We start from the raw sequence: 25,009 nt of genomic DNA, 5'->3' as shown, positions 1-25,009 counted from the left end.
TCAGAGTGGTCTGGACAGGGCTGTGTGTGACAAAAGCTGGAGAGACAATTCTGGGAGCGAGGAGCCGTGAACTAAACTTCATCTGCAGGGTTGAGTCCTTCAAAGCTAAGATGACAGTGGAGATCTTGTTACAGAAGAAGATAGGAAGATGCAACCGAACTGCTGCCTGTCAGTATCCGCGGTGCACTCTTCATGGCCTGAGGAAACTCCCAAACTGTGTGAGAGCACTGCAGTTGCCTGAGGAGTGGCTGTGCTAGCGGGCTGCCTGCAGTGCTGAGTTTGGGCCCCCCAAACAGAGAATTTAAAAAGAGCCATGTGGAGGAAGCACCCCAATTACAGGCTTGTAGTGCCTGAGGCAGGACTTGACAGATCAGCTGTGGCCACCAGGGAGGACAGGCAGGGTGAGCTCAGGTCTACCCCCAGCCCTGAGGTGGAGCAGGTTAACCACACGTGACAGCAGGCAGGGCTAATGGCCATTCCCTCGTGCTGGTGGGCAGCAGTCGAGGGGAAGAAAACATCTATGTGCATGTATGCTCTTCCATTTTTGCAAAGAGGATCTCCTGAGGCTAGCATGCTGAATGTGGGGGATGCTTCTTCATTCCCCTGTCTACCAAAATCCTGTTCGGTGGACATTTCCACAACTTGAAGAGAGAGGGACTCAAAACCACAACCTTGGAAGTTGAAAACATCTGGTCTTTGGAAGAGGTTGGTGTTAGGTTTCCATTGTGGAGCTCAGCATGAGCTTGAATTATCATTAAAATCACCCAGCTCCGTCCATGCAGACCAGCCAGAGCTGCTGCTGTCAGTACTGGGTTGTGAGCCAGCTTCATCCACTGCTTTTTCTGTGTGCAGCCATTTAGATCAAATTGTCCTTGGCCTAATTTTTGGAGGAAAAATAAGAATCTTTTAATTCCAAAAAATCTCTCATACAACTTTCTGCCTTCCCCCTGTGGCATGGGCATGGAACTGCTATTTACCAGGACTTCGGATCCTTTGTGGGAACATAGCACTGAAGTGCATGTGTTAGTCCACATGTGTTAAGTGCACATGCTAAAGTGTTCTCTGAAGCTCTGCTTGACACCAGAGGTGCTTCATGCCAGGAAACCTTGGCTCAGGACTGCAAGTATTCCTGCTAGTGTATTATCCAAGGCAAAAGCAACTTGAAAAGTCCTGGGAGGTCCTTCATCGCCCTTCTTCAGTAGTGTTCATCCTTTCCATCAGTTTCTGTCAGTGACAAGGTAGTTTATTTTAAAAATTAGGCCATTAGCAAGGCATTGATTAGACTGTGCGTTAAGGCTTGTTGAAAGACACACAAAACTATTTGCAAAGATGTTTCCTCAGAATTTAAAATTCATGCCAAGTTTCACACACACTACAAATGCATCTATAGGCAGCTGAGGAAACCTGCAGGAGTGCACAGACTTTTTTGGAAGGTTGAGCTGTTGGAATAACAGCCCCATGTTGACAGTTATATAGAATAAATAACGATTTAAAGCAATAAACAGTTTTTAAAATTTCAAACGGATTCAGGTGCGTAGATATCTCGAGAAACCTGTCCTATATAATTTAAAAGCCAAAGTACTCTTTAACCAATGACTTAGCCACTTGGAATCCAAAATCTCTTAGAAAGTAAATATTTTTAGTACATCCTTTCAGAAATAGCAGCATGTAGCCTCTGTCACGAGTGCATTAGCTATTAAATTTTTTTTTGATGGCTCCAACAAACAAAAAGCAATGGGAAAGCCTGAAACACCTGCCTGCTCTGTTGCAGCAAAATGTTCAGAAGCTGAAGCTTAAGATGGGTGTCCTGTTTCTTGGACTTGTTTGCTATGGTCTTTCTGGTTTTAATTCCTCTAAAACAAACACCAGAAGAGGTTCCTCAGAATAATGTCAACAGACTCAGTTTGTGCTTCTGTTCTACAAAGTCCAGACACAGTGGTCAGCAAACATCATCTTTCCCTGTAGCCTGCACATGACACGCCTCTGGAAGATGGAGCTAAAAAATTCCCCTTCTTGTCCCTTGCATCACAGTGGGCCGCAATGAATATTTGTTCTGATGGGCTTAATGAAGTTGGGTTTGCTGTGTGGCGCCAGACTGTCCTCTTCTGTGCAAAGGGCTTAGGTTAGAGGGGAGAAGTGAACCCTGCACAGGATATGTGCCGGCACTGGGTCTTGCTCAGCTTCTAGAGGAAAGCCTCTCTTGGCTGCACATGTTTCTCTTACCTGGAAACAGATCAGGAAAGACCCCTCTACGCTGGGTGAACTTTCACATTCTTGTGGAACAGCTTTTCAACAGAAAATTGAGGTTTTATTATAATGACAGGTTTCATTAGAATATTTGTTCTCCACATAATATTTTACTTTTCTTGAAAAAAATTAATACCTGGAAACGGAATATTTTGGCCAACAGCTGAAATATTTTGAGTGAAAAAAAAATAATAATGGACTTTCCACAGAGGAGACAGGCACATCAAAACCAGCACTAGAAATAACCCTGAAGACCTCCCTCCATGATGCTAAAGTGCCTGCGTACAGGCTCCATGGAGTGGCTGATAACCTTCTGTGTGCCAGCTAATGCCCAGCTTGTGTTCAGTGATTGATCTTCTGACTGGGACTTTGAGTGATTTCTTAAGGCAGGTTTCACTGTTCTCACCTAATTGCAGTGATCTGTAATGTTGCCCATTGTCATTTGTAGTACTTCTGTGTCTAAACAGTTCAGAGTAACCGGGACGCAAGTCATCCACACATGTACGTCGTGCATTCTCCGTGTGAGATGTGAACGCCAGGTACTGAGTGGCATGTTAATAACAGACTGTTAACCCTGTGTTGTGTTTTCATAACACAGATTCGGCTTCGTACTAACACAGGTTTGATTTCTTTCCTACCCTATGTTTGCCTTCTAAAATGTTTCCCTGCCAGAGGCAGGAGCCATTTCTTCATTTACAATAAATGAATGCCATGGATGTGACACCTGCCCTTTTCTGGGCTTTCACCCAGGGATTAGACCGTGCCTGGGGATCAGAGCTTTTTACATACAATGCACAGCTGTGATATAAAGAGCCTTTTGAAAGGGAGGCTTGGCAGCTTTCCCAGAGCTAACTGAAGGGTCCATTTGTGACTTACCTGTGATTAATTCCTTTCCATTTCTATCTGCAGTGGAAGGACTTGAGCCTGGCTCTAACAAAACCCATTTTGTTATGCAGTTCACTGCCTCTAACTGTATCTCCAACCTCTGGGACTTTCCTACCTTTGCAACTGATGACTAATATTAATTATGTGTATGCTGCTTAATCACCTAAGAGTGACCCTCTAAAGTGGCATTTAGTCAGTTTGGATGCAGCTGGCAAAAGTGAATTACTCTGGAGGACAGTAGCGGAAACACCTAGGGAAGGGTGACAAAGATTTAGAGACATGGCGAACAAAGTCTCATAGCAAAGTTTGAGTGCTTAAGCCAGGGAGGTCTGAGAAAAGCCCTCTATTGTTTTACCCTTTATTGGCTCTTAATGGAAAAAGAGGAGCATAAATAGAGGAATAAGTCAAGGCCATCCCAGCCTGTCATGGAAGGAAGTTCATGGGTGACTCCTCAGTGGGTCTGGGGCATCTTGAGGCTTCAACAGTGCTGGAACGGCAGCTGAGGACCACGTGCAGAATGGGTGACTGGAAGCAGCACTTCTGGTGCTCTGTATTTTGTAGATGGGTCTTCCTGGTATCCTCAGGACCACGGAGAAAAAAGAAACCTTTGCCAGAACCCCTGTATGCATGGTCTCTCTGCTTGCTGGGGAGATGTGCGTTAACTGCCAGACACTGTGCCCAGAATAAGTGCCATTTTTCTGCTTAACACTGGGAGCGTTTGTTTTTGTGGCTTTGTGGTAGAGGAATTTGAGGGCTTGGCACACACGGGCTTAAATTGGTGAAGAAAAGCAGCCTAACTTGTAGAGGGCAACCAGGTGGAGGTGGCAAGATGTCTGTAGATCAGTCAAGAGTCTTAGCCACTGAGGTTTGAGCAGTCAAGGGAGAATCAGTGTGGGAACCTTTGAAGAGGAGTCAACTGATGCAAACTGTGATCTCAGAAAACTGGGAAGTCAAAGGGCAAGACCTTAGCCTAACTGCTAAAGCCAACCTGGGTTTTCCCCTTGAGAGTCTGGACCATGAGCCATCAAGATGACACTTAACTTCCCCAGGTACTGGAGAAAACTGTTTTGGTATTTCCCAGCTGTGTCCACGACCTTGTAGGACCAAATCCCAGAATGGCTAGTCCAGGCTGAACCTGGTAAGCTGAACTGAAGCGAACTTCTGCAGCATTTGGGCCTAAGTCTGGAGGAGCCTTTCCTGTGTCGTGCTGCAGACCTTCATCAGAAACGCATTCAGGAAGAGGTGCCCTTGCACCCTCCACGCAGTTCTTCACCTAAGATCAATCAAATATTCATCTCTGGCAACTTGCAAACCTTCAGCTTTGCTTCAATTCCCCCCACAGTTCAAGTGTGGGGAATTCCTTTGGATCTTTTCCGAAGAATGCTTTTAAGTCAGGAGCAGCTTGTATCTACAAAGCAAAGTTGCTTGCTCATCGACCAACGCTGCTGGAAGCACCATCTCCCTAAGAAGATTCACCACGGTTCCCTGTTCCCTCTTGCCTATTTGTAAACTACCCCATGGCTAGGTAAATATTTTCATTATATCCTATGCCAAGCTTTCTTTCCCCTCCCACAACAGAAGTTGCTCATGAACTCCTGAGTGTCTGAAAGGAAGTTGGCCTTGCTCCAGATCTTGGCATCACACATCCAGGCAAAATGTTTTTCAGCATCAAACTGTGGCAAGAAAACAAACTTGGGTTTGCTCCTCTGGTGTTAATATCACCGCCCACAACTGCTGCAGAGAGCTCCTACAGCTGTTCTTTCACAATCAGCTGGTAGGGGGATGGATAAACAGGGAAGAATTATGCTCAGCGCATAAATGGGGTGGATGTGGCAACCAGGGCAGCTTCAGAGCTTCTTGGCATGGGTGCTGTGGAAGAGGAAAGGTTGAACAGGCTGGATACATCCTCTTCTGCCAGAGCAATTCTGAGGCATCAGGTCATGGTCTCTTGTAGTTGTTCCCAGTTACTTCACAGGCAGCCCAGCTCAGCCTGCTCCAAGAGCAACATTTGGCTTCTGAAAAAGCAGATTTTTTCCCCAGCAATCCAGTCGCAGACTGTACCTTTGACAAAGCATCCCTTTTATCTCTCCTCTTTGCCGATTCTTTCTGCACGGGTTATTGGTGAAGGCAGCAGGCTGCAGGGAGCAGAGCCAGGGCCCCAGGAGGTTTGGCTGTGTGCGTGTTTGTGTGGGGAGTGGACTTGTTCTGCAGTAATAGCTCACCGCTCCCCTCTCCGTGTCTTTTTTGGGAGAAAACTTGCTGTGATTTGTTAGTGATGACTCGAAATGAGCACATGCTTCTGCTTTCTAGCTGCAAGCATTTCTTAAAGTTACCGACAAAAAGCAAAGGTCTCCAACCTCCTCTCTGCCAAACAAGAGCAGTGCCCTGCCTTAGAGCTCTGGAGGTCCGCAGTGCACAGCATCGCTGCCTGCTTGATGGCCCTGCCTTCTTTGACTCATCAATCCTAAGGTCTTCCCTTTCTGTCACTTTTCCCTGTGTCCCCTCTTTCTTCCGCACCTTAGTGTTTTTAAAGCCTCTCTCATGTGAATGTGTCATAGTTTGAGCTGATTAGAGCTTAATCTACACCAGTTTTTAACACAGTTGTGGGCATTCAGTGGCAAGGTGGCTTTATAATGGGCTGGGGTCTGCACACCGTGGGCAGGGTTCGTGCCCTGTTTGTTACCCCACGAGTTGGCAGTGCCTCGCCTGTGCCAGCAGACTCCCCTGGGCTTGTCAGTGTATGATCTGCCCATCGTGCCAGTTCGAGTTACAAGTGTGGATCCTCTTCTTGCCCCTGCATGGCTGGGGTTGGCCTGTTCTTTCCTGATCTTGGTGCACCTGGATGTCCTGGTCTGCAGCGAGCGAGACCTCTGGCTCCTAATGAGGTGCTGGGAGCTTGATACCAGACTTTTGATCAGTGCATTCCCACAGATGCCCCTAGGAGGAGGAGATGTCATTATTGAAATATATATCTGTTTTAATAAGCTATTGCCCAGGCTCAGCTGTGGTTGGGGCCGATGAGTGCACGGACCCACTGAAACCACAGTGGCACCCTGGCAGATTTGACAGGAGCTGCCAGTAGCTCTCCTCGGCAGCGCAGTCACTCTTATTCACTGCAGGTTAAGGTGAGCATTGCTCTTCTACCTTTCCTCTCCAGAAGCTTCCCCGCGCTCTGAAACACAGCATTAGCCCCATACTGCATTGCATTTATTGACTTTTTAGCGTCTGCCGCCTCCAGCTCGGAGCTGCCCTGCTGGTAATCGGCATCCCCCCGGATGCGCTCCTCCCTGGCTGACTCAGTCAGTGCGGCTCTTCGGCACAGCCCTTCCGAGCAGAGAAGCGATTGCTCTTTCTGCCCTGTCTGTCTAGAGCTCTCCCCCCAGCTCTCCCAGCGGCTGAGTCACTTCCTTCTGTAAATCTGGCTTTAAATCTTCCTTTTCTCTTTGCCCTGTGATTCACTCCCTTCATGAAGGGCTGTGCAGAGCTCCGACTTCAGGACACTGAGCAAAGAGATGCTCCCGGGGCAGAGCATCCTCCCCGTCCCAGAGGCACAGCAGTGAGCCCTCGCTGAAGGCTGCTCCCTGTGCCGTGCAAAACGGTTTCTCTTGGTATCAGTATTTCTTAGTATCTCCCTTATCTCAGTATTTCTTTTAATATTATGTCTGACGTAGTAGTGGGAGCCGACTTCTGCCTGCGGGTGAGTGTATGTAATTTCCTTTGACATCAGCTTGTGCCTATGAGGGCACAGCTTGTTTCCTTTTCCCACCCTGTTTAATTAGATACAGTGCAAGAGTCATTACAGTATCTCTGCCATTCCTCCTCACCCCTCGTGGGGTTTAAGGAATTTCTACTTTTAGAACTGAATTGAAATGTGCTCAGAGAAAGCAAAGCTTCGTTTTCTCCTTTAAAAGCCTGGAGATCATTTTAGTATAACATCTAAACTCCTCAGTTTGTTATATTAGTATTATTTTTCTCCCTAACCTGCTTACTCTCTTGGTCTTGAACCTTCTCATATCTAAGTGTCTCAGCACAGTTTCCCAGTTCGGAAGGGAATTGCCAACCAACATTGCAGTTAAAAGACAAAATACTCCATTGTCAGGAATTAGCCATCTTACCCCACTGAACCTGGCTAGACCTGCTCAGTTACCAGCAAAGAGTGGGATAAAGTTAGCAAAAGCTTTTAAATCCTGCTTTCAGATGTGACTTAGATAGTTAAGCACTAAATCCATTTCACTATCACTCCAGCATAGGCTGGCAAATAAATACTTGAATTGCTTAGGAAAGCATCTCACAGGTGCCTTGCCCTGGGTAGAGATGAGTAGGGCCAGGGACCAGACATGGCCCTGTGAGGTTCTGGTGGCCTCCTCAGAGAAGTGGTGCTAAGGCCGGTGCCAGGAATATAAGATCACATTAATGAAATGTTTGGGATTAAATGAGGAGCTTCTGTGGCAGGCTGTGATGCTTCTATCATTCTGTAAAGGAGGGTCTGTTTGTGAGGGTGTTGCGCATAGAAGTGTACGCCGGCTGCGCATCTGTTTGGTAGCTCTGGTCTTCTAAAATGTGAGCAATGACCATTTTCCAAAGAGCAGCAAAAAGTTATTTTACAGTGAAGTAAATCTGCAAATGAAATGAAGAGGCTATTGTAAAGGATCTTTGTTTAGCTGGAGGGAACGTGGGCTACAGAGTTTGTTGGGAAAAGAACACTTGTAGTCCAAAGAGAAGTCATTTCATTTTACCTGCTTCCTACAGGGGATGTAACAAACAACTAAATGGGAATTTTAGTTTACAACAATTACCAATAATTATAAGTTCCAATTTTTAATAAAGCTTCAGCAATTACATTTTTCAGCTTCAAAACAGGCAGCTCTTGAGAACAATACAACACCTCCCTTTGAATGCTAAGTTTACGCTGCTTGTATTTGTTTTCTTTTGCTTAGAACGAAGTGATAAGTCAGCAGCTGTCCGTCATTTTCACTCATTGCTACGGACCCTACCCTATTCCAAAGCTTGTTGAAATCAAGCGCAAGCAGACCTCTCGCTTAGGTAAGCATGACTTGGAGATGATCTTTGGTTGTTTAAGGAGAGCTGTGGGAAGTCCGCGTCGCAGGCTGGGTGATTGAGGAGGTGCAAGCCAAAAGAAAATGTGGACTCAGAAGGCAGGACTAGAAAAATGAAAGCCCCAGACTTAGCCAGTCCTAAAACTCCCACTGAAATCAGTAGGATCATCAGATGCACTGAGTGGGACGGTAAATCTGCAAAGATCTGTCTGTGTTGCTAACGAGGCTGGGATCCCAGCCCAGGGCCCAAAGCCAAACGTCTGTCCGCATCTCAAACCACTGTGGCTGGCTGGAGGTGACACCGCGGCAGCACGGCCCTCACAGCCCTGCTGACAGAGCCTGAGTTGGTTTGATGTGACCTAGAGAAGACGTGAGCCAATTTCCAGGACTCTCTTCCCCTTGGCACAAAGGCTCTCCTGCCCAGGGAGAGGGTGAGGGTATGGCCTGAGGGCATTTAGATGAAGTTTGCTTTCGGTAATGGAGCTGGGAAGCTGTGCCAGCTCCCTGCAGCAGGGCTGGCTGGATGTCATCTCAGCAAAGGTCAACACGGATTTCAAAGCTTTGAATTTCCTTCGTCTGAACTCCAAGTGGCTGTCTGTGGATCTTCTGTCTCAGACTGTCCAAAATAGCTTTATGGGCTTTACTCATTAAAAACAATATCCTTTTACACTATTGTCTTCCTTTGTCAAAACAGGAAGATATTATGTACCTTCACAAACTCTTCCAAACCAAATGCATTGGTGGGTTGTTTTATTTATTTGTTTTTGTTTTTGTGATTGCAGATCCCCATTTTCTTAACAACAAAGAGATGTCAGATGTTACATTTCTGGTGGAAGGAAGACCATTTTATGCACATAGAGTGTTGCTATTTACTGCATCACCAAGGTAAAATATAAAGATACTTCTATTTTTAACCAAAAGTAGAAATTTATTTTTTGTTTTTGTTGCTGTTGCTAAGATTCTTTGAGGGCTAATGTCTGAACCTTCAAGTTTTTACTAATCAGAAAATCTCAACAGCCCGTTTCTGGTTGATCTGCAGGATGTTAACAAGGGCTCCTATCCTAAATTCCCACCCTGTAAATTTCTGGCCATGCATCTGACTTCGTTCCATGGAGGCACTTTTGCATGGAGCTCGTTGCTGCATCCATTTCCGCATCCAGCATAGAGTCTTAATAGTTTGATTCTTAGCAATCATTTACCCTGTGTGCAGCTAAAACCTGCCTTGCATCAGCGTACGCAGTCTGCAGGAAAAGCAAGTTACTATGACACAATTCATTGAAAAGATTTTACATTGTTTTTAGTAAAACTAAATATCTACAAAACTTGTCATGCTGTATTGAAAGGCAGTACGTATGGTTTGTTTCCTTTGCTCAGAAGGCCAGATGTGGGTCAGCCAGCTCAGCTCAGCCTTCAGGTGTATTCCTTTCTTACACTGCTCACAAACCTTACTCTTACACAGCTCTATAATTAAAGGTGTACGAGCACATTGCAAACTTCAGCTTTAAGCTTATTGAATTGTACTTGCAATAGAGTTTGACACTATTAAGATCAAATCAGTTGTTATCCATATTTTAATTAAGATGCAGTTGTGGTATGGAAAAGGTTACCATCCAGCAAATGCTGGTCTTGATAGATAAGCCAAGCTTTGTACTACATCTAGAAGGTCAGATGAATTATCGAGAAGAGGAAGTACAAGGGCTTGTGTTTGTGAGAGTGTACTTCCCATTTTCACCTTCTAATCAAATAGGAATATCTAGTTTTGAGAAATAGATTGCTACACATGTATCTGTCTTACATACATCTGCAATTATCAATTTAAAATGGGTTTTATCCTGAAAACTGTCTGAATTTCAGGTTTTGATAATCAGAGGAAGCAACCTATCCAGTTTTCTCTCTTGCCTCTTCTTATACAATTGTATTGAGCCTGCATAGAAGCCTTAAAGTTCATACTGGAGTTGTTTTAATATTTTGTTCCAAAACATTTTTAAAGCAGCATAATGGAAATAGGCTAAAATTGATCTTCTTCAAATACGTTGTTCAGTTTTTAAATGTTGCAACTCTTTCTAAATGATTATGTTTCCAAAAAAATTTTGTAATATACATCATTACAGCTTCTGAGTCTTCTGTACCCATTTTTTCCATTGTGATATCAGATATATTTTCCCAACATTTCCAATTGAAATTTCCCAAAAGAAAGGCTTCTTCCTTTTAGTCTGAACTGTATTTCATGTGTCTAAATCTTGAAGCTTTTCAGTGACGAATCCATGCGTTTCAGTGTACTGTTTCTGCAAGAGCTGATGCTGTCCTTCCACTTTGCCATACTTTTCCACAGAGATAATTGGGCTGGTATTTCAACCTTGCTCCTTTCTGTTCAGGTTTAAAGCATTGCTGTCTAGCAAGCCCTCAACTGATAGTACTTGTATTGAGATCAACTATGTGAAGTACCCCATCTTTCAGGTAAAGTCACTTCTCACATTGAATTTGAATGGAACATAGAAACATTGTAGATGCCCTGTCCAAACTAATACATGTGTATTTGATAAACTTACAGCTGTGGTTTCATGAGCACAGACTCCGTCTTCTTGCATACACTAAGCTGCATAGTGCTATTGATTGCAAATGTCATGCCCAACCAGATACAATAACAAGCATTTCACTTATACAGGGTATGCAGATAAAGCAGGGAATGTCAGTATGAAGTACTTGATTCCTTTTTCTGTTGTTGGCTTTCTCAGTGTTTAATGGATAGGCTTCCAGACACAGTTAATTCCTTTATTTAGCAATATTTTTTGATCATTTTTTTGCCATGAAAATACAGTTTGCTTTCTGCATCTGTATCATATACTTGTATACGCTTCCCTTTACTGGAGTCAGAGCTCAGGCAGTTCCATGTATCAACTGTTAGAGATGCAGATGTTTCCCAGCTGCCTACAGTAACTTTGAGCATGCTGGAAGCTCACTGCAGAGGGATCTTAGCTCATATTACAGTGCGAAGGCGCCACCACTATTTCTCATCATCTCTGCATGCCCACAAACTGCTGGGTGGAGGTGTGAGTGCCATTGGCAGGAGAGGAATAAGGGAATAAGCATTAGAAATGCTATATTACCCTGAATCAATGATGTACTGTACATACTGAAAAACACATTGAAAATTCAGAAAGAATTAACTCAGCTTGCACACTGTTTGGGGGTCACAAGAAGTTACAGACAACATGGCTGGTGAGGGCTGAGATGTCAGACTACCTGTGAGAAGGAACCATTGAACTGTGCAGAAACAGAGTAAGCAAACATATCCTGAAATCAGTCGGATTGGGCCAGTTTTATGTACAAATCCTTGGTGGTATTGAAGAGCCTTTGGTGTTACCTGCTATCTTTACATGACTCCCTGCTCCCTGGTGTCCTGGATTGTTTGTATAAACACTCCCTTTGTTTTGTTACAGCTGGTTATGCAGTATCTTTACTATGGAGGTGCAGAGTCACTCCTGATTAAAAACAATGAAATCATGGAGGTAAGAGACATTCATCTTTATTGCAATGGGAACAATGCTAAGTGATCTGTATATCATTCACCACAAGGGCACAGAGCCACTGAGCAAGACGTGAGCACTCCTGAAAGAGCCAGCTCCATCCCTCACTGAGTGCCCAGAGTGTTTAGGCTGTCCACAGTCCTGCAGAAGACACTCAGTCTCTTTCCAGCTCTGCTGGTCCCCCGTTATGGTGATTTCTGCCAGCATGAAGTTGACTCACAAAAGAAAGAGTAGAAAAATCAAGATCATCGAGCCAAAAAATTATCTGAAATCAAAACATCCAGTTAGATGCTTTGAGAGGCTCTTTCAAGGAAATGCAGAGCTGGTGTTTTCAAAATCTGGAACCAATTCCCACAGCATACTATGCTGTCCTCTCTGTCTCTCAGCCTGATAGGTGAGGTGCTCTGTAGAGCTGGCCCAGTCAGCTTCTCTACAGCGCTCTTACTTCTGGCTTACTAGCTCAGGCTTACATGCTCAGACCTATCTCAGCAATATTACAGAATCCAATTTAGTTCATCACTCTGGAGAATTCTTGGGCATGCACCAGACTTTTACCGCAGGAGAAATCCTACTGGAGTTAGTTCAATTTCAAGCATGTGACTGCCTCATTTTCTGAATAAAATACTAAGCTGCTACCTGAGATACAGAGATTTCTTTGCCACTTTCTCACTGGGTGTTAAAAGTCCAGTGACATTGTGCCCATTTGCAAAAGCCACTCCAAACCCATTGGAGCTGACTGAGCCTTCAGCATAGCCACACATCCATAACCTGTGTTAAGTCAGGCTCTTCCAAATAGCGTGCACTGTCAGTACCAGCTATGATCAATCCAATAACTCCAACTCAACAAAACTAAGACACATTTGAGCAAATTCTTGAGAGTCATTCTGGGGAGCTTTTCTGTTGACAGTAACCACATTATGGTAGCCAAAAGGGATACAGGGCAGTAAATACTAAAACCAGAGCTACTTATATAACTGGTAATCATCAGTGTGGAGATTATGGTCTGCCCTCATGATCCTTTATTTTATTGCCGTCTGGGGCACCCATGTGAATCTTAACTCTTAACAAAGTACTGCAAACCAGAAATTGGGAGCAACTCTTCTTTGGGTCACAAGTGGCCAGGTGGAACCAGTTCTGATGGACATGAGGGCATCTGTATGAATCCTGCTAGCAACTGGAGGATGGAACTAGTCCGGAATGAAATCATCCCTGTCCAATGCAAGCAGTAGGTTTTTAACTAAGCATACCCACATTGACTATCTGAGTTCTACAGGAAAAAGTCACTGATTCTCTCACTAGTTTTGAAAAAAGCTCCTGAATTTCTAACCTTCTCTGAAATAAGGAGTCTCAGACAAGACAGCACAACAACTTTATAGAGATGCATATGTAATCACCTAGGTTGTTAAAAAGCTTGTGCTGCAGTTCAGCTGGCTGCTTGCTCTACTTTTGTGACATCTCAAAACTTCTGTGACTCTAGAATGTATGGCTGATTGATTGATCTGTTGATAACAGATCTGGCCACGGTTCCTCACAGTTTAAAGTAATTACAAACCAGCACGTGACTGCTTGAGCCACAGAGGCAGCTGGAATAGGATTTGGCTTTATCTTTCAGAACTGCATTTAGCAACTTGCCTTATTACAAATATGATAACAAGAAGTGCCAGAAATACTCCACAGAAATCTTTGCTGCAATTCATAATTGAGGCCAGCTGGCTGCTATCACATCAGCACTGCAGATTTCCAGCACTTGGATTTATTTATGGGATTAAAGCAGAACTTGAACGGATTGCATAGGAGAAGTCAGAATAATAATGTCATGACAGTTTTGGCGTTTTGTTCCCCAGCGCCCCTACCTAGTGATGAGTAATCACAGGAAGGCTCTTTGTCACACAGTCCTGGGGTCTGAGATGATAAGATCCATATAAATGCCTGAAGGCCCTCGCCTAAGGGACTTGGCTGGGTTAAAGCAAGGTGTGAAGCAATGAAGAACCCCAACCTGCATCCTAAGCCAGAGCAGAGAGACAGAGGTGATAACCTACCATGGAAAGATGATGAAATCCCCTTCCTCAGCTGTAAAAGGACATAAAAGAAGCAACAGAAGAAATCCAAGCAATATTGAAATCAGCTGGAGAAATCACAGTTTAAGCCAGTTTTTTGCCCTGCATGCTTCAGGTCATGCTCCCCACGTAAAGTGGCATGCAGAGATCCCAAAGCAGCGCCAGTCCAGGCAGCATATTCATGGGGTGGGCGCAGGGACAAAGAGGTCAGCTGGAGTCCTGATGGCACAAGAGCCATGCCAGCACAGTGATGCGGACACATTACCCATGTGCTAGTGCTGCTGGGCATCGCCTCGCACCAGGCTGGTTCCCATTTGCATCCCACTGCACACCCACTCCACTTGGAGCCAGGCAGTGTTTGTGCACCTGTGGCCTAGACATGACCTTACTGCTGCTGACGAGCTAGAGCAAGGAGCAGATGGAGATCTGACTCCATTTCCTCGAGCCTGCTCAGGTGACAGGTTTGAAGTTTATTGCCTCTCTAGGTTTTTAAACTACCCAGAGCAGTTATTGTCATCTGGTTTGAATTCTTCCGTACACTTGGTCCTGGCCCTTCTACTGACATCCCCACATCTAACCCAGGTGCTCTGTTTCAGCCAGAGCTTAGGGAGCTGTTGAACACAAACCTCTTTTTCGTGGAATGTAGTTGCAGGTCTCTCCTTGCCATGTCACATTTGCAAAGTGACACAAGACTCTCCAAGCTGACACTTCCTTTACAACACACACACACAACCCCGGCCCAAAGTCAGCATGTGGACCTCAACAGCCCCTGGAGGTCTGTCCATGTCCACCTTCCCCATGTACAGGCTGATCTAGAGGGGACTGCGAGGGGTTAAAGCAACCAAGCAACCTTCTCATTCTGGCTGACTGCCAGGGGTCAGTACTTCCATTCAAACTGAAGCAGGGGCAGAGAAAAATTATAATGAAGCAGTAAAGAAGCAAGTTCTGAATGTGTGCCACTCAGCAGTTTTGACTTTTTTCCTTTCTTTTGTTTTTTTTTTTTAGCTTCTCTCTGCTGCTAAATTTTTCCAGCTCGAAGCTTTACAACGACACTGTGAGATCATTTGCGCAAAAAGCATTAATACAGAAAACTGCGTAGATATTTATAATCATGCCAAGGTAAAAATAACTGCACATGCGTGTTATATGTCTGTCCTTGTACTCGTAGGTCAGTTTTATGCTAAGTAGTAATACATATGTCATATGTTTAGTATGTTTGTTACATTTTTAAGAATTGTCATTAATTTATTGGGACTGTAATAGATATACCTAGCAGAGTTACAGTCCTAAATCACATCTAAGAGCATCTGTGGCAAGTTCTTGCCCAGAATGGGCAGAATTGTCCTAAATGGTTTAAACTCTACTTGTGTGTACTACCATGCGGAAGACCTATCCCTTATCACAGCAACCCAAATTGCTGAGTTATTCAACAGGAATCACCTAACTGAATAAGATTTCTCTTTTTCACCTTCTAGGCTGCATTTTCACATTAAAATTTTGTGTTTCCTCCTGCCTGAAGCCCACACAGGGGTGATATATTCTATGCTGGTGATAACTTTTTTGTCAAAGTACAGTGTCTCACAGCTATGCAAAGATGGTAATGAGAGTTTCATGTCTTGGAGAAGAGGGTTTCCCAGCTTCTTATTGGAATCAAATTAGTTAGAGAACCATCAGGCATAAAAGCATGGCTTTTTTTTTTTTTTTTTTTTGACCCAAAAAAACTATTTTACGTCATTGATGGAAGTGATTGTACATCGATTCGTTTCATTTTTTCCCCTTCTCGTTTGCTTAGACCTTCACTTGGAAGATGGAAATGATACAAATATAGTTGCAATTAAATATTTTTAAAGCATTGCTTGAATGATTTTTCTGTAACGTGCATGGGTTGTATGAAAGAGAAAATGTTGCAGTGTGACATGGAGGTTTGATTGAGCAGAGTAATCCTGCAGATTGCTCCAAACCCCTGCAGATCTGACCTCTGTTCCAACCCTCAGGTATTTCCTACAGAACTAGTAATGTTAGGTCTTGATGTACAGATAACATGCAATCAGTGTTTGAAATAGCATAGAGTTCCACTTCTTGAAGAATAAGAAATTAGGTGTATTTGCAGGTCCATTTATTGTAATAGGAAATAAAATCAGCAGTGCAGGAATCTTGAAAAATACTCAATTTGTCTTCTAGCTCATGTGGGAACTTCTCAATTTATATTACTCTTACTAAAAGTAAACTGAATGATTTTGTTTTAAACTCGCATACTTTTTTTGAATTTTGAAATGTGGCTGGTTTTTGTGTCCTGATTGAAGAACGTTCTTACACTAAGCTTTAGACTTATTTGAGGGTCTTCTACGCTGCCAGTGCTGGGACTGAATTAACCCAGCGTTTGTGGGTAAATCTGGTTCCTTGTTTGCCTGTAAGGGCCTCAGCATTCAGGTTTCCTGTGCCTGCATCTCTCAGTGGAGTCAGTGGGAATGGTTTCCTTGAGAGGCTTTTAATTCCAGGGTCATGTTTGCATTGACATGTAGTGCATTGCAGGGATAGCTAAGCTAGCTGTGAATGAAGTCCCGACTTCTGGAATTACTTAAGCTACATCACCCTAGAGCTCTTCATGGGCCAATTTACCTTGCTTCCAGTAAATTACCAGGGCTAAGATTCGTACTGCTGTAGCTAGATTGTTTCCAGAACTTGAACTAACACATTTAAAGTTAGTTCAGAGCTCTCTGCTGTGCAGTTGGCAGAGTAGACCTGTCCATCCTTTTGCTCCTGGTCTGTGTGCTGTGCAGGTTACCAATCTGAGCCCAGTTCATTCTGCTCAGAGTGCTCCCGCCATACAGCAGCTTCATGGGTTTGTCACATATATATGAGATGATGGTATGTGGTGGAAGACGCCAGATGCACCTCAGGAGACAGGGAAGCTCACAGGAAGGTCAGCCGCAGCTTGCCAGCCAACTGTCTGCCTTCCCTTGCTCTCTGAAGTGTGGAAGGAGCTCGTGTTAGACAGTAGTGAGGATGGGAATACGGTGAGCTGGCACCGAAGACAGGAACCACCATGTCAGCCAGGAGCAGGTGATGGATTTACGCAACTTGCTCCTGTTTTAGGTAGCATTTCTAGCCCTTGCTACTTTGCAAGACCTCCAGGAAGTCGGGTGATGCTGAGATGTACTTTTCCAGATGAAGATGTGTGAGCAAATTGGCCTGGAGACACAGGGAGCCCAGTCTTTCTCATCGTGACTGAGAGAAAGACCTGATTTGGTGAAAGCATAGCATGAACTGAGCACAGATTTGGAAGGCTGTGGTGGGGGCGTATGTTGTAGAAGGGGAGCGTTTAGCAGGGTGGTGAGCTGTGTAGTAGGAGCTGTAGGGACGATTGTTTGGAGCCCTGGGTTAAAGAGGTGAAGTACTGGTAGGAAGGTGAGAGAATGTGGGTTTTCTCACACTCACAATTTAAAAGCTGAACAGAGAGCATTAAATAATCTGTGGCTTTCCATTCTTAGGACTGCAACACCTACAAAGGCAGCCTTCCGATTAGTATCACTTCCAGGGTTTCATTTTCATGTTGCCTCCAGAAAGAAATGAAGTAACCAGGCAAATATGTTTTATAATGGTGACTGCTTAGTTACCACCGGGTACCAGGTGTGTTTTACACAAATGCCCCAAACTCCTAACAAAATCAATCATATTTTCAAATACACGCCTAGAACACTCAGTGCTTGCACAATTTGCAATCTGGGCCTCAGAACACGTCTAAAAAAAGAAAAGAAACGTACGTTATTTTCTCAATGCTGTGAATATATTGAAATAATGAATAGGGATGAATGGTGTTTAAGAGGAGAATACTGATTTATACATACACTGTCATCCAGGTGCAAAACAATGCACTCTTAATTTGATGAAAACCTGTGTGGTTTGAAACCAAGTTTCCCTCTGGAAGACAAGTCCAACCTAGTCCTAATCTTATTTATTTTATTTTATTTTATTTTTTAGCAGTTTCCATTCTTAGTTCCAAACACGATGTTAATGTGGTGTTGGGTAACGCTGCTGTGCAGTTGTTCCAGTCTGGGCCCAGGTCTCTGAAATGTCCCAGCAGTTCTGGCCCTTCTGGCTGCACCCCAGAGCCAACGGTTCCTGCTTTTCCCAGAGCTCAGCCCCAGCAGGAGCATACCTGGGCAGGAGGACGGGCTGAGCCCTGCTCTGTACATTTGCACGGCTTATAATTCCTGCAGAGGAGTATCATGGCTATACTCCTTGTAGATGGCCAGTGGGTGATGCCCACTGCTGGTCACCCAGCAGATGACTGGTATGGGTCATCTGAGGTTTGCTCACACAGTTGTGTTTACGCATGCAAGGTTTGCTCACGCTTTCACAGTATCCCTGCCTACTGCCCAGCCACAGCATTCAGCATAAGAGGAATACTGACAGCCCAAAGCACATCCTCTTAAAGCCTCCATTTCTCCTCCAAAGATCCCTCAAGGCTGTTACTTTGCATGACAGGTTTCTGCAGTCATGGTCCCACTCTTGCGAAAGTTGGCATTCATGAAACTTGGGCTCTAGTAGTTCTTCCCAAACCTGTAGGATTAGGGTGTGAAGTCATGGGTCTAGTGAACTCTGTGGTAAAACTGCTACCAATTTCCAAGGGACCAAAGCGTCAGCCCTGGACACCCAGGGCCTTACAACGTGGAACTTATAACCAGAATCACAGGCATAAAATACTGTGTGGTTACCTCCTGCCCCCATCCCAACATATAGATCTGTAAGTGTCACTGTGCCTGTCTGAAAGGTTTAATTTGTGTATTTGTTTGTGTGCAGCTCTTACGCACTGTGCTTGATGACCAGGTTTTATCAGAATGGTTATCTTTCTCTAATTTCACTTCTTGTAGTTTCTCGGAGTCACAGAGCTATCTTCCTATTGTGAAGGCTACTTTCTAAAAAATATGATGGTCCTCATTGAAAACGAAGCTTTCAAACAGCTGCTGTATGACAAGAACGGAGAAACATCTGGTCAAAATGTACTACAGGACTTACAGAGGACGTTGGCTACAAGGATTCAGTCAATTCATTTGTCTTCTTCAAAGGGCTCCATTGTATAAAGCTGAGGAAGATGGTAACGCTTTAATAATAAAAGACCCTGCAAGTTAAGTCTCCTGTTGCAGTTGCTTAAACAAATACAAAAAAAAAAAATAGATTCTCCTTCGCATCCAAATAGTTCTGTGTTGGCCAAAGGCGGTGTGCTGAGGCCACAGCCTCGTTTGGATGAGGGAATGCAGAAAATGTAGCTCCTGCATGCTTCTGAGCAACAGGGGTACCAGAGCGTCCAGTGCATCGCTGTTGTACTCAAATTCTGAACATGAAAGTGTGGTCGTGGAGCTAGATGCCAACAAAAGCCAGAACTCACATCAGTGAACAGCAGAAGCCCCAGCCTGAGCAGTGGTGCCAGGGAACACCTGAATCGACCAATTACTCATTCAAGGCGGTTTCGTCCCAGTGTTTCGCATTTAAGAACTGTGTCTGTCCTGGAGTCCATTCTCTCGTACACTTAAGAAATGTAAGAACTGTTACTGCTGTTGAGCAAAGACCAGTTGTGTTAGAGAGTGGGTAAGACTGTCGCAACTGAGGAAATAATACTGGCAGATTTTTAGGGGTGGGAACTTTTTAAATTGTTCATAAAAAATAATGGGGTGGCCTTGTAGTTTAAAAACTATTTCTTAAGCTTAAAATTTCATTTTCGACAGAGCTGTGTTTGAGAATCTATGTAACATGTTTTGTTTTATAAATGGTTAAAATGTACATTGTGTAAACATACATATGATCGAGTTTTGCTTGTATTCTTTCCTAAGGTGGTATAATCTTGCCTGACAGGCTATGGTTACGCCAAAGAGGTACATTACCCAGACTATCTCTAATACAGTAGTTGGGGGGGGCAGGAAAAACTGCATGCTAATTGTGATTTGGGGTTAAAAACAATGACAAACTCAACATGCATTTGCATGGTAACTGTACCTGTGAAATGTTCTGTTCGTGCTTCGTTTTGCCAAGACAAATGCAATGTTACTTCTTGTCAAACTCCATTTGTGAAATTAGCATATTATTTTATCCAGTGCAATTGTTTGTGATATGATAGCCCCAGAGACCCTTCTCGAGATGCTGATGTCTGTTTGTTACAGTGAAGGGATAATAACAGATCCTCTAGTAACGTGTCAATACTTTGCTACTGGCCAGAGATTGTGTCCAAGTTAGACTTTTCTTTTTTAAATTATAATTAAATATGTACTATAGAATGATTTCTTGTTATATCCTGAGAATGTATAGGTTATCTACAATGCAGGGCTTGGGTGGGGTGGGATGGGAGGGTGCGATTTGATGTCAGAGCTTCACTTACTTTGCAGCGTATTGTTGGCAAGATAAATCTGCTACGTGCCACAACATTCCTGATGCTCTGTCTTTGAATGATACTTTTCATGAATTGTTTGATTTTAAAATGTGGAGAAAACCACAGCAAGACATAGGCAAAGATATCGCCTTTTCCATGGCAAAAATGACATTAATATATTTATTTTCTAGCATGCTGTTCAGAAACTGTGCCCAGTTCATAGACTTTAGAAGTTTTATTTTGGCAGTGCTTGGTAACCTCTTGTTCTTCTGTTGAAGTGTCTACGTCGGCTGCTCTTCCACAGTGATAGTTTTTGGCATGCTCAGAGAACATAGCTTTGGCTTTAGTTATCAACACGGTAGGGAGCTGTTTTATCACTCTGAGGTGTAAATCCTCCTGGGTGCTTGGTCTTTTAAAGCCTGTACAGTTTCTGCAACAAATTGCAAAAATGTCTAAACTGCCACTAGTGTCGCGGAGACACAGCATGTCATTCAATTAAACCTTTTTTTTTTTTTTTTCCCTGCACAGTTCCCTGCACAGTGAATGTCCACACAAGATGTTGTCGGGAACATTTAGGTAACAGCAACTTCCTTGTGGCCGTTGCCATCTTAGAGAAGCAAAACTGAGGCTGATGCAGCAACAACGTGCAGTTGCTGTTCGGTTTGCCTCCTCATCCAAGGAAAGCCATCCTCCCGTGCTAGTAACAACTAGGCAGGAGCAGTCCTCATCCCGCAGTCTGGCATCGGATGTTACAGTGGTAGCCACAAGTGTCACGTCCCGCGTTCAAAGCTCTTACAGGAAGGGATTACAACTATTGATTTAAAAGGGAATTACTTTTGTCCTTCAAAACACAGGTAATCCCAAAGTCATAGATACATAGCTGAAAGAAACCTTAAAAAGTCATAATTTTCAATACTTTTTCATCCTGTAACCCCTATAACTTTTGGCAGTAGAAGAGCCAGCTCCTGTGTAACCCCGGCGTTCCTGTCTCTGGTTGAGATAGCTGGATCACACCAGACAACGTGTAGCTTGCAGGCTCTTGAACCATCCAGTGACAGGGATCCAGAGTCTCCACCACCCTCACAGTCAGAAGGGTTTCCTCACAGACTCTTTAGAAATTCGCTACTGCAAAGCAAGCCACTTTTCCCTCAGGTCCCAGTCAACAGGAAGAGATGATGATCCACGGCCTTTTTATAAGATCATTCTACATATGAGAGGAACTGTCCTACTTTCCTCACTAGTATAAGCCTTTCCAAGTCCTCTCAATAATATTTTCTAGGCCTCTAAATTTTGCTGTCTTTCCCCTCATCTCCCCAGCTTCCCCAAAATGTTCTGCTCCTGCAGGGGAGTTACACAGTAACAGCCAAAGCACAGTGGCTTTCTCGTGAGTTTTATGTAGAGCATATCAGAAAATATACCCCAGAATATTTTCTACAAGAACATCCCATGGCTTTGATCTGTTCTACCTTGCATTATAATTCCTGGGTGATTTAATGCTCCTTTCCCAGGGGTTCCCATTTGGATGTGCGCATTTGTTTACTACACCTTATGAAGTATAGCGCTTTAGACTTGTCTTTATTAAATTTGTGCTGGTTTAATTGGGACAATTTCCCCACTTCATCAAAATCAATTTCAATTCTGATCCTGTCTTCTAGCCTGTTTCATAATCTCCTGGCTTTATTATATGTGGCTTCATGCATGGATTCTCCGTTCCATTAATCTGGGGCTGGGAGGAAGGGCTCTGTTGTAAATTTAATCTAAAAAGCAGCATGAGTTTCGGTGGGTGCCTGTGAATACCATCCCTATCAGATACGGCTCTTTCCATCAGAGCGTTTTATTAGCATTTTGTGGAGAGATGGTATTATCATTTTGGAAAGTAAATGGCCTTCTGCTTCTTTAGGCTTTGTACGAGTTGCGGTAATTTACAAATTTAGAGGGAAAATGTGACCTCTGTGCTCTCCAGCCACTCTAGGTGAGATGGAAAAAATACAAAATCTGTAGAAAAACTTGTAATTTTTGTTCTTATCATAACTTTCCAGCTTGTAATGGGTGAAGGGCTGTTTCAGTGCCTTTCATCTGTCTTTTTTTCATATGAGCCCAGTGCTGTAATATTTGAGGACTTGCAGGTATCCTGCCCTGCCTCACTGCAGGCCTTTCCTTCTGCCACTCCACGAGGCCCTCCCTTAACTTCCTGAACTCCCTCACATTTCCACTTTGCCTCGCATGCTTCCAGTTTCCACACTTCCCAGTTTGTTACTCCGGAGCCCTGCTGGATCCCGTCCCAAGCCCAGAAATGGTGTCTGCGTTCTCCCAGACGGGCAAATTTCCAATAATCCGCTTCAGAGCTGGGAAGAGAAGAGGATGAGGAATGTATGAGGGCAAAGGTTTTGGACATCAGAGAGGAAGGCTGGTATTCTTTTCAGGACAAATTTCAGCACTGTCTATTCCTTTCTCAGATTTTCCCTGATCTCTTCCTTAAGCCTGCTGTCCTCTTACGACAGCTGGTGGCCAGATGCTGTGCTTCTGGAGAAGGGCCAGCTTTGTAACGGCTGAGACTCCTTCCCAGCTAAGGCTGTGCCTGCTTGGACTCGGCTTCTGAGTAGACTTGTGCAAACGCCTATTAAAAGACAGAGGAGAGGCATTTTTGAAGAGGTGTGAAGGCTTAGTAGCCAGTCTCTTGTTGGCATTATGAGAGCTGAATCTCCTCCACGTGCTGCTGTTGATGCTGAGCCTTCTTGTCTTGAACAGCCACCGACCACTGGCTTCCTACCAAGCAGTGAACTTGTCTCGGTTGTGTTGCAGCCTGTGGTGTGCTGGGGACTTTGGGGAACTCTATTTTTTATTTCAGTGTTGAACAATTGCTGCCTTTTGAAGATTAAAAGAAAAAAAAAATCATCAGTTTGCACTGAAGTAAGCTACTCTGAGGTATGGTGAGGAGGAAGAAAGGGCACCCCCAACCCCTCAGACCTGCCCCAGATCAGAGGCAGGTTCTGTTACGGCACGGATTGCCACTAAACCCCTGGGGGCTCAGGTTTGCGGGACTTAAATCTACTTACAAGATTTATTTTTTCATGTTCCAGAGAAGTAGAGGTGTTAAAGTTCACGCATCTACGTAGTCAAGGCAAGACTTGGCCATCTTGGAGAAAAGGCCGTTCCTTGTGCTGCTGTCCATGGGTTAAATCCCAGCAGAGGCTGGGATCCCGCAGAGCTCATTGAAGTCTGTTGCGTATATTTAGTGTCCCTCAGGAGCTGGTTCTGTTTTTCAAAACCATTCCTGCAGGATGACATCCCGAAGCCTGCATTCACTAAAGCTGCCTCTGAAGTTAGTGGATGACTTTCTTTTTTTGATGAACGAGAGTTACCTGAAGTCAAAGACTTGAAGTTAGTTTGTTTGACAAAGTGTCTTTCATGTGAGGATCTGCAAGTGCTTTACAGAAATGAAGTGCCTGATGTTGCTTTCATCCCCTAGCACAAAGGCGTAGGCCTGTTGAGATGTATAAGCATTAAAAAGGCTGCTTAGGATTTGTCCTAATATTTAATAAACCAACCTTCAGAAAGTTAGCCTTGAACTAACAGCCAAATAATATCTGAAACACCACAGATGAGAACATCACTAATTTTAGATGCTTGTACATAAGCACATTTGTATCTCTTAATTCCTAGGCCTTCCAATCACATCTTCCACACATCTATAACAAAACTAATGCTTTTTATTCTTTAACGTGCCATTTATTTTGAGGTGAGGTCTGTTGTCTTCGGTGGGTGAAAACTGAGGCTGCCAGCTCTGACCAGATTATCACTTCTCAGCAGAATTGCACCCAACCCACCATTTATAACTGGCCTATAAGGGAAATAAAAATAAAAATAAAAGTGAAGCTGAGTCTTCAGCTGAGAGACAATGACCTGTAAGTTCAGTTGAGACCACTGCTGAAAACATTATGAGTGTGGTGCCCAAAGCAGCAGGAAAATCTAGAAATCTGCAGAAGCTAATGGGCATTTGTCAGCTGTCTTCAGTGAGCTCAAGGTCTGGGGGAATGAAATATCCCCCCCTCTCCCCTGTTTGATTCCTTTTTGTTACCACTAAATTTTCATTATTTTAGTTTGGTTCACGACTTCTTGTGTGGATCAGTCATGGGTGGCCTAGTTTGTCTTAGACTTTTTCACACAGAGGGTTCTAGATGTGGTCGCTTTTGTTTTCCTCAGGTTGATCTAGTCTTGATAGATGATGCTTCTTGTGCTTTGCTGGGATCGCTTGTCACTGAAACGCCCAGGACACATGGCAGCGACTTGCAGAAGGGGTCACAGTGGCTAGATAGGTTAAAATCCATTAACATCTTGTGTTTGTGTAAGCTGTGTTGTTTCGTTGGCAAGTCTGCTCGCCTGATTGTACACGATGTACCAGAACAGCACTTTAGTGTTTGTTCTCCTTTGGAGAGGCACTTTTCATCCTTCTTTGGGCACAGTTTTGCTGCTTTTTTTGTCTCATCCTGCAGAGGTGATGACGCTGTGTGAGCAGGCATGTTCAGGGTAGGCACAGGTTTCTGCCTGTGCTGGATGGCACGCTAACGAAAAGGTCTCGGTAAGGGAGGAGGTCCAGTGTCTAACTGCAGGTCTTTGCCTTGGTTTTCAGAGGTGTGGAGTTCCCTCTTTCCTGCTTCATTTGTTCTCCAGCTGAGAGCTGGAGAAAGAGGAGAGGACAGGACAGGACAGGAGGAAAGAGGGGAGCATCTCAGATCCCTCACTCAGCATCCCTGCCAAGCACTGGTCTCTGCAGTGCTCAGGGTTTGCTTGGTCTCACTGCTCAGATGTGGCCATGGAGCTCCAGAAATTGGTAGCTTTTTTTTTTTTTTTTTTTTTTTTGGCCTTATAAAT

General features: G+C 44.1%; 1 protein-coding gene across 3 annotated transcripts in view; it reads left to right on the top strand.

The window, feature by feature from the left end:
• BTBD11 (BTB domain containing 11) overlaps positions 1–23,987 on the top strand; it is a 169,325-nt gene extending 145,338 nt beyond the window's left edge. For all 3 annotated transcript variants that reach the window (XM_035340771.1, XM_035340762.1, XM_035340754.1), the window contains 6 exons: positions 8,070–8,175; positions 8,972–9,074; positions 10,565–10,646; positions 11,630–11,698; positions 14,779–14,892; positions 18,648–23,987. In XM_035340771.1, the coding sequence (XP_035196662.1) occupies positions 8,070–8,175; positions 8,972–9,074; positions 10,565–10,646; positions 11,630–11,698; positions 14,779–14,892; positions 18,648–18,857 (684 nt within the window). In that variant the 3' untranslated portion in view covers positions 18,858–23,987. The remainder of the gene's footprint in view (positions 1–8,069; positions 8,176–8,971; positions 9,075–10,564; positions 10,647–11,629; positions 11,699–14,778; positions 14,893–18,647) is intronic.
• Positions 23,988–25,009: the final 1,022 nt, after the last annotated feature.

Source organism: Oxyura jamaicensis, chromosome 1, assembly GCF_011077185.1.
Source record: "Oxyura jamaicensis isolate SHBP4307 breed ruddy duck chromosome 1, BPBGC_Ojam_1.0, whole genome shotgun sequence".
NCBI classification, from domain to species: Eukaryota; Metazoa; Chordata; class Aves; order Anseriformes; family Anatidae; genus Oxyura; species Oxyura jamaicensis.
This window is presented reverse-complemented; position numbering and strand designations above follow the sequence as displayed.